Consider the following 15,995-nt stretch of genomic DNA (forward strand, 5'->3'; position numbering starts at 1 on the left):
CACCTATATCACGCGATGGAACTCACGCACCACTTGGATTTCAGGGTATTGGGATAACAAGTTAATTGAATCGAACTTGGTTGACGGACGAGGCAATTTGTTCCCACGAATGCGAGAAGAACGAGAACAGAATTAACACTGAACAATATAGGGAAATGGTATGATATGCTCTGTGTATGTTGGTTAGGTATTGGTGGATGAAAATGATGTGTCTCCTGAAATGAATGAGACAAAAAAGGGCAAAAAGAGGGGGGACGAAATATGAAATGCCCCCGTTTTCTTCTCTTACTTTCCTTTCCTTTTTATTCCCACTTCTATTCCCTTCCATTATTCCCCTATCTTATCAACATCTTTTATATCTCTTGACCTTTGGTCGGTCCTCTTTTTCATTTTCTATATTAGTATAACGGCATCCACCAATATCGGATGAAACCATTTGATTGACGGATTAAGCTTACGAATTCTCCATTCCTATTTTATTTTTACCTATTTTACTTTTCAACATTTCAACTTTTCGATTTATGTTATGTGATCATTCGAATTCTCGATTATCTGTGCCTTTATGTCTAGTCTAGTTCATTGTTTACCCATAGCGCTGGAGTTGGTAGTTTTATGTTATTCCATAACATATTATATCGACTTGTTTTCCTGTAGACACAAAAGATTATTGTCTGCAGTTTGCCGTTTGCTGTTGGCTGTAAAATGAGAAGGTTGATGTAGATAACATAGGTATGCTAAGGTCAAAGATAACAAAATTCATATTTTATAGGTAGCAATAACTAGGAATGATGAATGACCTAAAAAAGGATGTTAGGCCCGAAGTAATGAAACCCTAGCCATCTGGTATTCTCTCTCCATTCAGGCACCCGTTGTGGAAGCTGGCCTTCCGAGAACCTCGTCTGGGTGAGATTTTCAGAGGACATGAGCAGTATATCAATACATAGTGAAATTGTCCCCCTTTTGAGTGTGCTTCGGGTCTTCCAGGGAACCTAGACTTGCCAAACAACTGGAGAATAGCATCTAGTAAGGCCTGGTGGTCTTCTGCTGTCGTAGTGAATGGGTAGCATAATCCACCAACGTTGAATAAGGTGGATCACGTTCGTAGATGCATCTCCTCTGGAGATTTTGGATATATGTATTAGATTCCGTGTTGTAAATATTGTGTAAAAGCCCAAGATAGCACCTTCTGGGATACTCTTAGCTTCTTATTGTTAGAATAACGTAGTAAAAGCTTCCAAATACCATCAAAGACCAGATTATGCAGTTGGTGACGTCTTCTATCAATGTTTTCTGGTTTTTATATCCACGTACCCGCGCTAACCCGATTGGGCTAGCAACCCTCGCTTAGATTTTTTTTATCGAGTTTGCCGTTTTTTGACGAGCGAAAAGAAAGCGAGAAAGTGAACAAAACATCCACTGACCAGACCATCGATATCTTCAGCGTTCCCGTCAGGTCCGTTGAGAGCCCAGCACAGAAAACAAGAAAGCCCGAGAGCCTGTCCTGACCAGCACGATGTCTCGTTTTTTCCACGGCGGGAGTGACAGCGAAAGCTCGTCCTCTGATGAGGAGGAGCTCTACAGCGATCGCGATAAGCCCGAAGACGATGAGGAGGAGTCTAGTGAAGAAGAGTCTAGCGAGGAGGAGTCCTCGGAGGAGGATAGTGATTCCGATGATGATGGCGGTGTTCAGGGTGCCGGCAGGTTCTATAAGTCAGCCAAGGCCGCTGTTGAGTCAGACGAGGATGAGGAGCGAGTCACAGTCATGAAGAGTGCGAAGGATAAACGGCTAGAGGAGTTGGAACACACAATCAAGGTCATTGATAATGCAGAGAGAATCAACGACTGGGCTGTTATCTCTACTGGTATGTCTGGAGAATTTTTGGTTGCGGATTGTGGACTGCGGGGTGATGATTTTGATAAGAGAAAACTGACCTGGATGGTGTAGAGTTCGATAAGCTGAACAGGCAGACTGCAAAGATCGTCCAGTCCGGCCCTACTCCAAAGGTCTACATCAAGGCCATTGCCGATCTGGAGGACTTTATGAACGAGACCCTTGCGAAGCAGAAGGTTTCGACGAAGAAGATGAACGCCAACAACGCCAAGGGCTTCAATACCGTCAAACAGCGTCTAAAGAAGAACAACAAGGAGTATGCTACCGAGATCGAAAAGTACAGAGAGAACAAGGAGGAGTACATGGAGCCAGATCAAGAGGAAGAAGTCGTGGTTGTGGAGCGTGCTCCCCGTACCGCTACTCGAGTTGAGGATGTTCTTATCGGAGACGACACCGGATTCTCGACCGTTGGCCGTGGTGGAAAGGCTCTCCAGTATACCCCTGAAAGCATTCTCAAGCATCTCCGTGTTGTCGTGGAGTCCAGAGGAAAGAAGAACACCGACCGTATGGAACAGATCCGAACTATGGAAAAGCTCCTCGAGGTTGCCACTACACCATACCACACTATCCGAACCCTTTTGACCCTCATCTCTACCCGTTTCGATCTCAGCACTACTTCAGTAAACAACTTCTTGGCCACTGACCAATGGAAACTCGCTGAGCGAGAGATCACTACTCTCCTACAGACCCTAGAGGAGAACCCTTCGTATGTAGTTACTGAAGGCGCTGAAGAGTGGGAAGATGACGAGAAGATGCCACAGCTGGCTCCCGGTGAAGTCCTCAAGGTGCCTGGAAGCATTGTTTCTTTGGTCGAACGACTAGACGATGAGCTCACCCGCTCTCTGCAACACATTGACCCTCACACAGCAGAGTACATCGAGAGACTCAGTGACGAACAGCTACTCTACAACAACATTGTTCGTGCCTTGATCTACGTTGAGAACCTTAATGAGATCGAGAAGTCCGAGCCCAGACAAGATAGCGTGAACAGAGTTCTGATGCGAAGACTAGAGCATGTTTACTTTAAGCCCGCCCAGGTCGTCAACATAATGGAAGAAAACTCCTGGAAGGTTGTCCCTGAGAAGCTTGACTCATCAATCACTCCTCGAGCAAAGAGCACAGATGTAACTGCCCTAGTACAAACACTTTGCAACTATCTGTTCGAGTACAGCGATGGCATCATCAGAGCTCGTGCTATGCTTTGCCAGATCTACTTCTTGGCCCTTCACGACAAATACCACCGTTCCAGAGATCTCATGTTGATGTCCCATCTTACGGAGAACATCTCCAACTTTGACGTTAGCACACAGATTCTCTTCAACCGAACGCTCGTGCAGATTGGCCTCTGTGCTTTCCGTGCCGGACTTGTCTATGAAGCCCAGAACACCCTCTCCGAAGTTTGCGGAAGTGGACGACAAAAGGAGCTTTTGGCCCAGGGTATCATTATGCAAAGATACTCCTCTGTCTCCCCCGAGCAGGAGAAGCTTGAGCGTCAGCGCCAGCTTCCCTTCCATATGCACATCAACCTCGAGCTTCTCGAGTGCATCTACCTCACCTCCAGCATGTTCCTTGAGGTTCCCCTCATGGCCCAGACCTCATCCTCACCCGAACTCAAGCGCAGAATTATCTCCAAGACTTTCCGAAGAATGCTCGACTACAACGAGCGACAAGTCTTCACTGGCCCACCAGAGAATACCCGTGACGGTGTGATCATGAGTGCCAAATTCCTTGCAGCTGGTGACTGGAAGAAGGCCTCTGCCACCCTCAACTCCATCAAGATCTGGGACTTGATGGCCCAGCCCGATAAGATCAAAGTCATGCTCGCTGAGCAAATCCAGGAGGAGGGTCTCCGTACCTACCTATTCACCTACGCTCCCTTCTACGATACCCTCTCCATCAGCACACTTGCCGCCATGTTCGAGCTCTCCGAGAAGAGAATATCTGCTATCGTTAGCCGTATGATCTCTCACGAAGAGCTTAGCGCTGCCCTTGACCAAGTTAACGACGCCATTGTCTTCCGCAAGGGTGTTGAACTTTCCAGACTCCAAAGCCAGATCGTCACACTCGCAGACAAATCCATGTCTCTACTAGAAGCTAACGAGAAGACCCTTGAACAACGAACACAAGGCATGACCAATGCCTTCCAACGTGACCAGGGCCACGGCGGACGAGGCGGCGGACGAGGTGGCAGAGGTGGTCAGCGAGGTGGTGGTGGCCGTGGTGGTGGTATTGGAGGGCAGGGCAGAAGACCTGGTAACCAGCAGTTCGGTGGCGGTGCGCTTGGTGGAGCGATCCGAGCATGAATGAATTAACAAGCCTTCTAATTCCCTTCTTTCTCTTACCATTCAGCCCCTTTTTTTGACACCCAAGAAGTTAATGAAATGATGTGTTTTATGATTTTCTGTGTCAGCATCATTTCCTCCTTACTTTCGTTTTCTTAATGGTTCCTCTCTCCTTTTTCCTTTTTTGACTACTTTATGTGTACCGGCTCTGTCTTCAGTGAATGCTTGGGGTTGAGTCTGCATCTACGCCATTTGGCAGGGTTTAAAAAATGTCCATGCATATTATAAACGATCAATGGCAGGTTAAATAAATCAAAACTTCAAAGTGGTTCACTTCTCAATATTTGATAAGTGGATGTTATTCATACATTGTCTATCTGCCAGGTACAGCCGATTATCATTCGGCCATTTGTAACCTTACAAAGACACTAGGTTGGCTGGATTTGTGTATAGGCTTCCGTACCAAACACTCTTATATCATGATAGACGGCCTCCGATCAGACGTCGACAGCGAGTAACGTCCGTCTCCATGGTAGTGAGCTCTAGTGTCTCATCAACGATGCCCAGCACGATATAATGATGAGAGAGTGAGAAAGAGAGCCCACTCCTAACTTGGTAGGCGTTTCAAGCTTAAGCGTCCAACATATGGCTATCTCATCTGCTTTCTTCTTGTAAATATTGAGGCGACCAGTACTCAGCCTCTGCAGCCTGTGAGTCAACCCATACAAGGCCGTCCGCAAGAAGGTCATCGATAACTGTCTTTGATCTCGCTTTCTCCCACTGTAGATTCAACTGTAGCATGGAAACAGTCACGAAACCTAGTAGTTGAATGACTTCGAGAACAGTGGCTTGGTCTGTATTAAGCTCCTTTGGAACGGACCGGATATATTGCTTGCTACCAACTTTCACCACGTTAAGGCCAGATCCAAGTGGCGCCAGAGACTCGACAGCACGGAGTATATCATCTCTAATGCAACGTTAGTTACCGTACCAAAAGTAGTAATAAGACAGTTAGGAAATGGCTTACTCTGAAACTTCCAACCCCCCTCCAATAGCCTTGCCAGCTCCCACTACCTTCCTGCAAGCCTCTACGCTTATTAGGCCGCCGTTCTCAGCGCGCGTCTCTCTGCAAAGTTCAACGACTCTCACAGCAACCTCAAAGTAAAAGTCATTTACATCACCGCCGAGTATTTGTGTCCAGAAACTCCCGCCTTCGCCGAACCCCCTCTTCCCTTTCCCCTTGATGTTGCTGGCAGCCAGTGGATCGACCCCTATGGCATGGCACATGCGTGCAAACTCGGCTCGGAAGGTAGGATTTGATTTAATTGTCTCTCCGTGTTCAAGAGCGAAGGTATGTAGTAGAGACTGGAATACTGACAGCTGGGTCTGGAGAGAGCTCGCATGCGTTGACCTCAGGTTGGCTCCATGGGCTGCAAAGGACTGTGACGCCTGGTTCTTATTCACAAAAGCTCCCAGCCCAACACCGCGACGGGACGACATAGCTTATCCTTATTCTCTTTCCAATCTTCTCCTTCTATCTTTACCCTAACCTCCTGCTGTTGCTTCTCTCTCTTCCCTATGCTGCTGTTTGCTCACTTGACGCCGCTTTGTTGTCGCTCTTATCGATAACACTGATGACTCATCAGTTTTAGCCCTAATTCCGAAAAGACGCTACACGTGACGCCATCTGACGAATCAGGACTAGTGGCTTTTCCTTTCCACAAAACACAAAAACTTCTTCAAAAACTTTCGTTTCTTCTTCTTTTTTGATCTCGCGACTTCAACGACATTTTCGACCAGCAAATCCAGCAAAAGTCGACAACAAACTCCTTCGACATGGCTACGTATGCTTCCTTTTCCCTTATATTCTACTAATCTCAGTCCCGTGTGTACAGTGTTGGGTTATAGTCCGTCCTTCTCGCTGGAGTCGCTTACACCGTCTCACTTGGTTGTGACCGATGTTAGCACCAGCTCGAACAATCCCGACGCTACCCTAGAAGCCTTTCCAAGTGGTCTACAGATGGCAAGGAATGAAGGTATAAGGGGAGACGTCAATGGGGCATTGAGGCTGAAGGTGTCATAGCTTTCTCCTTTAAACTTATTGTCGGGTCTACACGCATTGGATATCATGCTTCACACGAGACATGAAAATTGCGAAAATAGGCAGACACAGTCATCCCGCGCAGTAATTGCATGGGGCTTTGTCAATTGAGGATACTTTGTGACAGTACGGGAAATGGGGAAAGCTACATCCAGCCGTCTTTACGGGGAATATGCTAGTACCTACCACGAACACAGTCCATAGTCTTCATTGATTAAAAACATTTCGTCGAGTCTTGATAAAACGCCTTCAGTTGAGAATGTGGCACTATAAGCTGCAGTTCTTACACTCGGCGAGATTATTTCACTATATGTGGATTGGACTATACTGACATCGGGCATTTAGCACCGTCCCAACCCAGGACCAGGTCCTTATGCCTGAGACCCTCTTGAAGAAGCGCAAGAGCCAGGAGAAGGCCAGAGCCAACCGCACCGCTGAGCTTGAGAAGCGCCGCAAGGTTAGTTTGACACCCTGATTTTGCATTTATTATGCCTTTTGTTTTGTATATTGCTTGTCTTGTGATGATATCACCAACGATGCGACTAGACCTTCGGGTCGATGCTGTCGCTTTCACTTTAACCATCTTTCGGGTCTGAAAGCTGCAACCCAAAACAACATATATTCATAGATCTTCCCGTGGTTGACATGTGGTGCTGATTGAATATTAAATATAGGCTAGCAAGAACAAGCGTGCTGTTATCTTCAAGCGTGCTGAGTCCTATGTCAAGGAGTACCGTGATGCTGAGCGTGAGAAGATCCGCTTGGCTCGTTTGAGCAAGCAGGAGGGAACCCTTTATGTTCCTGCTCAGCCCAAGCTCGTCTTCGTTGTTCGTATCAAGGGGTTAGTACCGGCACTGTCCAAGGGCCATATTATCAATTTCTAACAACTCTATAGTATCAACAAGATTGCTCCTAAGCCACGCAAGATCCTGCAGCTTCTCCGTCTTCTCCAGATCAACAATGGAGTTTTCGTCAAGCTTACCAAGGCTACTGCTGAGATGTTGACTATTGTTGACCCATACATTGCCTATGGTTACCCTAACCTCAAGAGCGTCCGTGAGCTCGTCTACAAGCGTGGTTACGGAAAGATCAACAAGCAGCGTGTTGCTCTTACCGACAACCAGCTTATTGAGGAGAACCTTGGCAAGTACGGTATTGTCTGCATGGAAGATTTGATCCACGAGATCTACACTGTCGGCCCCAACTTCAAGCAGGCCAGCAACTTCTTGTGGCCATTCAAGCTCTCCAACCCCACTGGTGGTTTCCGCACTCGCAAGTTCAAGCACTTCATCGAGGGTGGTGATACTGGTAACCGTGAGGAGAACATCAACGCCCTCATCAAGCAGATGAATTAAGTTAGTCAAACAAAAAAAGGTGTTGGGCTTTCGGCGTTAGCGGGTGGTTTGGTCATGAGGTTTTAATGTATTAACGAATGTCAATTATTTGCCTGAGAGGTAGACTTTAAACCTGTTATATCAAACCCCCGATTACTCCTGTCTCTTTTAATTCTGCTACAGTGAGAACGTAGCTTCGGTCCGATCCCACTTTGTTACTTTCACCTTTCCCAAATGTAGAGAAGCATCCTGCTGCCCCTTGAATGGTCGTGTGTATTATTCGCTTAAATTGCCGAAATTTTAGCTTTGGACATAAGGTTAGTCACATGATCAATATTTTGGCTTGCGCGCGTTAAACTGACGCGAAACGCGCTTTATTTAAAGTTTGTTAATTGATTTGACTCTCACAACGCGAGATTTGCGAAAAAGCTCGCCTTTTCATAAGGGACGAGGTATGATACCTATAGTGTTCGCATAGTCAACACTCCTTCTCACAACAGTGCGTTGTTTCATGATTTGTTTCTTTCGTTTTAACGCCTCAATTACGCCATGTCTTCTCGTGCCAATAAGTTAGCAGAGCTGAAGGCTCTCCGCGCCTCTGGGAAGAAGCGCCTTGCAACTTACGAAGTCGAAGAAGACGAAGATATTTACGAGCAGGTTGACGAGGAGGGCTATAAGAAGGTCGTTCGGAAACGACTTGACCGTGATGACTTTGTCGTTGACGATAATGGCGAGGGCTACGCCGACGACGGGCGGGAGGAATGGGATGATACCCGACCTGCAGCAAGCGATAGTGACAGCGACGACTTGCCAGTAAGGGGGAAAGCGGCTAAACGGAAGCGAGAAGAGGAGAGCAAGAGAAAGGAGAAAATAGAAAATGGAATCAACAAGTACTTTACAGCCACTCTCACGAAGCAGACATCGAAACCAAAGGTGTGTGCCCCCTGCTTTCACCCTAGGTATAATATGGCAGTAATTGTGTCTAATTACTTCCTGGGTATTTAGCCTGTTGCTACTGCGGATGACGAAGCGTTTCTCGCAGATATTTTGGGTGACGTCGAGACAAACATAGCGACTTCGAATGCCCCCGTTAAGAAATCCATAAAGTCAGAGACGAGAAGAAAAGTACGGATTGTCTCACCTCCAGTTCAACCAAAACCGAGAGCAAAGAAGACCGAGACCAATCCGGGGAATGATAGTCCACACGCAAAAGATAAATTGGTGCCGGACGTGGAATTTGAAGATGGTGGTTTCCTTGATGGCGGGGACGACGATGCCATCATGAGTGAGCCGCCGTTGCCTTCATCACCGGTTGCCAGTGCTATGGAGCGGAAGACAGGTAGCACTTCAAGGCCGAAACAAGATGTTATCAAAAAGGAAGAAGACGATGAAGACGACGATATGATGGACGTGGTAGAGGCCGTTGCGGACCACAGTACCAATACACCAAGTGTCAACATGGTTGGAAAGCGACCGCCTCCAAAGATCAAGAAGGAAATATACGACGATCCTATGGCCTCTTCTCCAGCTCGTGCCACGACTGAGATGATCAATCCTTCTTCCTGGAACGATGTAACGAGCAAGCTGAACGTTCTCAACAGCTCAGTCACTGATATGCAACGGTTCGGAAAACTTACTTGTCAGGAAGCTGTTGAGGAAGATGGTAGCTTGAGATTTTTCTGGTTGGACTACACTGAAATCAATGGCAGCCTATGCTTATTCGGCAAAGTAAAGAATAAGACCAACAACAGCTACGTGAGTGCTTTTGTCAAGGTCGACAACATTCTCAGGAAGCTATATTTCCTACCCCGGGAGTACAAATATACCCGTGGCCAAACTACCAGCGAAGAGGTTGATATGGAAGATGTCTATGGTGAGGTGGATACTCTCATGAGCAGGTCGAAAGTTGAGATGCATAAAATCAAACCTTGCACTCGAAAATATGCCTTTGAGTTACCAGGTATTCCTAAAGAGGCGGAGTATCTTAAGCTGATGTACCCCTATACAAAACCCGCCTTGCCCATGGACTTAAAGGGTGAAACCTTTTCTCATGTCTTCGGAACGAACACAGCTCTTTTTGAGCAATTCGTTCTGTGGAAGAATATCATGGGGCCCTGTTGGTTGAAAATTGAAGATGCGGACTTTACGGCAGTTAATGGAGCTTCATGGTGCAAGCTTGAATGCCAGGTCACAAATCCCGCTGAAATTTCATTAGTTCCAGATTCCGAGGAGATTGAAAACCCCCCCCTGACACTCATGAGCTTGTCATTCAGGACACAGCTAAACGTCAAGGAAAATAAACAGGAAATTATTGTTGCTTCGGCTCGTGTATATGAGAATCTTTCCCTCAGTGATACCACACCACCAGAGAACCTGCCTTGCAAGACCTTTACTGTTATGAGACCTTCAAACGTCTCTTACCCCCTTGGCTTTGAAGTGGAAGCTAAAAAGCAGCGTGGGACAGTTATGCTTGAGAAGACCGAACAATTTCTTCTCAGCAAGTTCCTGGCTTTGTTCGAAAAAATTGACCCCGATGTCATAATGGGCCATCAGCTTCAAGAAGTAGATTTTAATGTTCTCCTTAGCCGGCTAAAGGAGAAGAAAACCCCCGGATGGCACCGCATTGGCAGGCTGAAGCGTGGTGAATGGCCCAAGAACTTCTCAAAAGGCTCTGGGTTTTTCAGTGACAGGCAGCTTCTAGCAGGAAGACTTCTTTGCGATGTTGCCAATGATATGGGCAAATCCCTAATGATGAAATGCCAATCGTGGACCTTGACTGAAATGTGCCAACTTTACTTGAGTGAGGGTGATCAGCGACGAGAAGTTGACACTGAAGCCGCTCTCAAAACATGGGCAACTAGTAAAGAAGGGTTAATGAACTTCCTCAGCCATTGTGAAGCGGATACATACTTCATTGCTGCCCTTGTTCTTAGGCTGCAGATGCTTCCCCTTACCAAGGTTCTTACCAATTTGGCTGGAAACTCCTGGTCTAGAACGCTCAGCGGAACAAGGGCCGAACGAAATGAGTACATTTTACTTCACGAGTTTTACCGTGGTAAATATATTTGTCCTGACAAATATGGACACAAGACCCAGATTAAGGTCGAAGAAAACGAAGGAGATGAAGATGGGGCAGACAAGAAGAAGAAAGAGAAATATAAAGGTGGTCTTGTTTTTGAACCTGAGAAAGGTCTTTACGACAAACATGTCCTAGTCATGGATTTCAACAGTTTGTACCCCAGCATCATCCAGGAGTTCAACATCTGCTTCACAACAGTAGATCGACATGCATCAGTAAGTAGGCCAACTTTGTCCAAGAGAAGCGGATATGAATACTAACTAGTATATAGTCCGAAAATGATCGAGAGGAGAGTGTACCTGAAGTACCAGATAGTGATCAACCCCTGGGCATCCTACCACGCCTCATTGCTACTCTTGTCAGCCGCCGAAGAGAAGTGAAAAAGCTCATGAAAGACAAGAGTGCTACTCCTGAAGAACTTGCTCTTTGGGATACCAAGCAGTTAGCCTTGAAACTAACAGCAAACTCCATGTACGGATGTTTGGGTTATACACAATCCCGATTTTATGCCCGACCACTTGCCATGCTTACAACATTCAAGGGACGAGAAATTCTACGGAACACGAAGGAACTTGCAGAGACCAATCAACTTCGTGTCATCTACGGAGATACCGATTCAGTCATGATCAATACCAACACAGACAATGTCCAAGAAGCACTGAAAGTGGGCAACGAATTCAAACGCTTGGTCAACCAGAGATACAGGCTTCTTGAAATTGATATTGACAATGTGTTCAAGAGGCTCCTTCTACACGCAAAGAAGAAATATGCTGCCATTAACCTGTCAGAGGTAGATGGGAAGTACGTTGAGCATCTTGAGGTTAAGGGATTGGATATGAAGCGTCGAGAGTTCTGTGCTTTATCGAAGGAGGTTTCCACTAAGTTACTGCACGAGATCTTGTCTGGGGATGATGTTGAAGTGGTCCTTAACAAGATCCATGATTACTTGCGGGAACTAACACAGAAGATGCATGAATACACAATCCCAGTCCAGAAATATGTCATTTATACGGTAAGTTATCTCCAAAGTTTACTTTGCATATTGATACTTTGGTAGACTTCCTCTAACCTTAATCACAGAAATTATCCAAACGGCCAGATGAATATCCAAACAAGGAGACCATGCCTCCTGCGCAGGTAGCTCTGCGTGAGCTTGCCAGGGGCAAATCCGTCCGCCCAAATGACGTTATCTCTTATATAGTAACGCTGGGTGACTCCGAGACATCCTCCTTGCAGCCAGCAAAACGATCATACACCCTTCAAGACGTCATCAAACCTGATTCTGGGTTGAAGCCAGACGTGGAATTCTACCTATTAAAACAAATCTTCCCTCCAATCGAGAGACTATGTGCCCCCATACCCGGTACAGACGCTGCACGACTCGCTGAATGCCTCGGCCTGGACGTTAGAAAATACCAGATCTCAAGTAACGCAAACCACGGCCAACAAGAAACAGAGTTGTGTGCCCTTGAATCTCAAGTCCCCGACTCCATCCGATTCGAGAAAGCTGCTAGACTGAACCTCCAATGCCGCTTCTGTCGCAAAACAGCCACTTTCGAGGGCCTCGTTGCATCACGAGAAATGTGTTCTCCTAACGGCCTGATATGCCCTGACGCTTCGTGCGGCAAAGCCTTCACCGTCATATCCATCGTTGCACAGCTAGAAAGCCAAATCCGAGCTCAGACTGCACAGTACTATGAAGGCTGGCTTGTTTGCGATGACTCTGCCTGCGGCAACCGAACTCGTCAAATAAGCGTTTACGGCCAACGGTGTTTGGGTCCTCGTGGGCGTGCGGAGGGCTGCCTTGGTCGGATGCATTACGAGTATAGTGAAAAACAGCTGTATAACCAATTGCTTTACTTTGCTGGGTTGTGGGATGTGGAGAAAGCGAAGGGTATAGCGGAGAAGGAGGCTTCAGTGGAGAAGAGAGAAGCGATATTAGCGCTTGTTGCTTGGAATAGGACACGGTTTGAGACCGTCAAGTCTGTTGTGGATGGGTATTTGAAGAAGTGTGGACGGCAGTGGGTGGAAATGGACGTTTTGTTTGGATTTGCTTTGGCATGATTCAGGAATGGGGGTTTGTATTTAGGTATATTTTTGACAATATACATATCTAACGAATGCAACGGGTTCTTTTAAGGATAGCTTTTATTGCAACGATTGTTAATGTATGATTTTAGGATGTTCTTTGAGAGGGGGTATTTTATTAGTCTTAAGCATTCATTTCTAATATTACACACGTTAATTTATAAAAATACAGATGTTAGTTTACATAAAAGAGGCACAAATCCGACGACCTCATGACCCTCCCTATGACTAACAAAGCTTCCCAACTCCAAAGAATTCAATTGATGGTATCAAGGGGATTTTTCTTTCTGACTTTTTAGTTGCTTCCATCCTTGGGCTTCTCCTCGCCCTGTGGTGGCTGCTGCTGCTGCTGTTGGCTCTCCTCGTGGCGGGCCTTGTGCATCTTATCGAAGAGGGTGAGGGAAGAGGTCTGGAGGTCATCGACCTTAGCCTTGAGCTCCTCGGCAGTGATGGTGCCTTCGCCAGACTGGCACTTGGCAACGACTTCACGGAGGGCGGCGATCTTCTCGCTGATCTGGGTGGCCTCGGCCTTGTCGAGCTTGTCTTCGAACTCCTTGAGGGCCTTGTCGGTGTCGTTCAGGACACTGTCGGCACGGTTAGCACCCTCGATGAGAGCCTTGCGCTCAATATCCTGAGCACGGTAGGTCTCAGCATCGTCAACCATGTTCTGGATCTCAGAGTCAGAGAGACCAGAGCCAGAAGCAATGGTGATAGACTGGTCCTTGTTGGTGGACTTGTCCTTGGCGTGGACGTGGACGATGGAGTCAGCGTCAATGTCAAAGGTGACTTCGATCTGTGGCACACCACGGTGGGCTGGTGGGATACCGACGAGCTGGAAGTTTCCGAGGAGCTTGTTGTCACGGACGAGCTCACGCTCACCCTGGTAGACCTTGATCTCGACGGCAGTCTGGAAATCAGCGGCAGTGGAGAAGGTCTGGGACTTCTTGGTGGGGATGGTGGTGTTGCGGTTGATGAGACGGGTGAAGACACCGCCGAGGGTCTCGATACCGAGGGAGAGGGGAGTGACGTCGAGAAGGAGGACATCGGTGACTTCACCAGCAAGGACAGCACCCTGGATGGCAGCACCAATGGCAACAGCCTCATCGGGGTTAACAGACTTGGCGGGCTCACGTCCGAAGATGCTCTTGACGGACTCGGTGACCTTGGGCATACGGGTCATACCACCAACCAGGATGACTTCCTGGATGTCCTTGGCGGTAAGGTTGGCATCCTTGAGGGCCTTGCGGACTGGCTCAACCGTGCGCTGGATCAAGGGGTCAACGAGAGCCTCAAGCTGGGAACGAGTGAGCTTAGAGTTGATGTGCTTGGCGCCAGAAGCGTCAGCAGTGATGAAGGGGAGATTGATTTCGGTCTGAGAGGCGGAGGAGAGTTCCATCTTAGCCTTCTCAGCAGCCTCACGGATACGCTGGATAGCCATGCGGTCACCGGAGAGGTCAAGGCCAGAGTCCTTCTTGAACTGCTGGACAATGTTGCGGACGAGGGTGATATCGAAATCTTCACCTCCGAGATGGGTGTCTCCGTTGGTGGACTTGACCTCGAACACACCCTTCTGAATCTCGAGGATGGAGATATCGAAAGTACCACCACCAAGATCGTAGACAGCAATGACACGGTCCTGCTCCTTCTCGAGACCGTAGGCAAGAGCAGCAGCGGTGGGCTCGTTGACGACACGGAGAACGTTAAGACCAGCAATTTGACCAGCATCCTTGGTAGCCTGACGTTGAGAGTCGTTGAAGTAAGCAGGAACAGTGACGACACCGTTCTTGATTGGCTTGTTGAGGTATCCCTCAGCGGTCTCCTTCATCTTCTGGAGGACGAAACCACCGATCTGGGAGGGAGAATACTTTTGGCCCTGAGCCTCAACCCAGGCGTCGCCGTTGGTGTGCTGGACGATCTTGTAAGGAACCTCTGACAGATCTCTCTGGCACTCGGCGTCGGTGAATTTGCGGCCAATCAATCGCTTGGTAGCGAAGAGGGTGTTCTCTGGGTTGACAACGGCCTGACGCTTAGCAGCAACACCGACTAGTCTCTCGCCATCCTTGGTGAAAGCAACGACGGAGGGTGTGGTTCGTGTTCCTACATCCATTTGTTAGCCCATCTCCCTTTTTGTACGACGAGCGGATGAAACACCGCTTGTTTGGCTTACCTTCAGAGTTTTCCATGATCTTTGGGGTCTTTCCCTCCATAACGGCAACGGCGGAGTTGGTGGTACCTGTGAGCAACCAATTGTCAGCCAGGGGCCCATTTTTAACAATCCCATAGCCATCCCATCATCGTCATCACCATCATTAGGGTGCATTTCATAAACATACCAAGATCAATACCGATGACCTGGCCCTTCACTTTCTCCTCACCACCCTCTGTCGAGTTCCATCGTCTGAATGAGGTCGATGGGACTCTGAAGGCAGGGGAGCGAATGAATTGTGTAGGGACGCGAGGAGCCTAGAAGAAGAGAGGTCAGTCCAGGGGCCTTCAATGGGTGTCTTTTCGAGCTCCCGTGAGCTTCCATTGCAGCTTGCTACCTACCGCGCGACAGATTCTTGAGGCGAGCATTATGTGTGTAAATGAGCAAAAATAAACACAAACAAGAAGTGAAAGGGCGTAATTGGCGAAAGGAAGGGAGGATGAAGGAGAGAAAGGGGATTGACGATGGTGGTGAAGGGGGAGAAGAGGTTGAAGATGGAGTTGAAGTTGGAGATGAAGAAGTTTTTTCGAAGCTGCGAGAAAAATTTTCAGATAAAAAAAGAGAGCAAGAAGATAAGCGGCTAGTCCTTATCGGGAAAGGCGGTCTCAGTAGAAACCGGCAGAAAAGGAACGACTTCTTGGCGCTGACTAACATCTTACTAAACCACTTAGTCATTTTTCACGTGACAATAACGTGACCAAAGCTCGGGCCAACCATCCTCCTTCCCTTTTTGAACAAACTTCCCCAGCTTTTTTTCTTTTTTTCTTTTTTTCTCTCTTTGCTGCCGTCATCGACTTTTTGCCCTCGCACCATCACATCACATCACCTCGACTCCAACTCCAACTCCAACTCCAAGTGCACTCGACGCAACCTCACGACCAGCAACAAGATCACGACACGACAGAATCAAAGACAGAGATAGTCGACGGGACCCTGCAGCCAGAGTCACGGGTAGCTGCTTGAGACAGCCATTCAGCGGGTGCTGCACCTTGCCGTCGAGTTCGGTCAGCGCGG

At 47.7% G+C, this 15,995-nt stretch overlaps 5 protein-coding genes across 5 annotated transcripts; 3 read left to right on the forward strand and 2 right to left on the reverse strand.

The window, feature by feature from the left end:
- Positions 1 to 1,468: 1,468 nt before the first annotated feature.
- Positions 1,469 to 4,194, forward strand: MGYG_08154 (hypothetical protein; the record flags this gene model as incomplete). Its single annotated transcript, XM_003169929.1, has 2 exons — positions 1,469 to 1,862; positions 1,946 to 4,194. The coding sequence occupies exons 1-2, from the start codon at positions 1,514 to 1,516 to the stop codon at positions 4,192 to 4,194; spliced, it is 2,598 nt and encodes an 865-aa protein (XP_003169977.1). The 5' UTR covers positions 1,469 to 1,513.
- Positions 4,195 to 4,827: 633 nt separating this feature from the next.
- Positions 4,828 to 5,673, reverse strand: MGYG_08155 (vacuolar-sorting protein SNF8; the record flags this gene model as incomplete). The annotated part of the gene is made up of 2 exons (XM_003169930.1): positions 4,828 to 5,140; positions 5,201 to 5,673. The coding sequence occupies 2 exons, from the start codon at positions 5,671 to 5,673 to the stop codon at positions 4,828 to 4,830; spliced, it is 786 nt and encodes a 261-aa protein (XP_003169978.1).
- A 336-nt stretch (positions 5,674 to 6,009) lies between these two features.
- MGYG_08156 (60S ribosomal protein L7) lies at positions 6,010 to 7,629 on the forward strand (the record flags this gene model as incomplete). The annotated part of the gene is made up of 4 exons (XM_003169931.1): positions 6,010 to 6,017; positions 6,620 to 6,731; positions 6,949 to 7,115; positions 7,170 to 7,629. 4 exons carry the CDS (start codon positions 6,010 to 6,012, stop codon positions 7,627 to 7,629), a joined length of 747 nt encoding a protein of 248 aa, XP_003169979.1.
- Positions 7,630 to 8,157: 528 nt separating this feature from the next.
- On the forward strand, positions 8,158 to 12,751 carry MGYG_08157 (DNA polymerase alpha catalytic subunit; the record flags this gene model as incomplete). Its single annotated transcript, XM_003169932.1, has 4 exons — positions 8,158 to 8,541; positions 8,614 to 10,902; positions 10,959 to 11,699; positions 11,768 to 12,751. The coding sequence occupies 4 exons, from the start codon at positions 8,158 to 8,160 to the stop codon at positions 12,749 to 12,751; spliced, it is 4,398 nt and encodes a 1,465-aa protein (XP_003169980.1).
- Positions 12,752 to 13,070: 319 nt separating this feature from the next.
- Positions 13,071 to 15,349, reverse strand: MGYG_08158 (heat shock protein SSC1; the record flags this gene model as incomplete). The annotated part of the gene is made up of 4 exons (XM_003169933.1): positions 13,071 to 14,872; positions 14,943 to 15,008; positions 15,109 to 15,238; positions 15,323 to 15,349. 4 exons carry the CDS (start codon positions 15,347 to 15,349, stop codon positions 13,071 to 13,073), a joined length of 2,025 nt encoding a protein of 674 aa, XP_003169981.1.
- Between the last annotated feature and the right edge of the window lie 646 nt (positions 15,350 to 15,995).

This window comes from Nannizzia gypsea, genomic scaffold, assembly GCF_000150975.2.
Source record: "Nannizzia gypsea CBS 118893 supercont1.8 genomic scaffold, whole genome shotgun sequence".
Lineage (NCBI taxonomy): Eukaryota > Fungi > Ascomycota > Eurotiomycetes > Onygenales > Arthrodermataceae > Nannizzia > Nannizzia gypsea.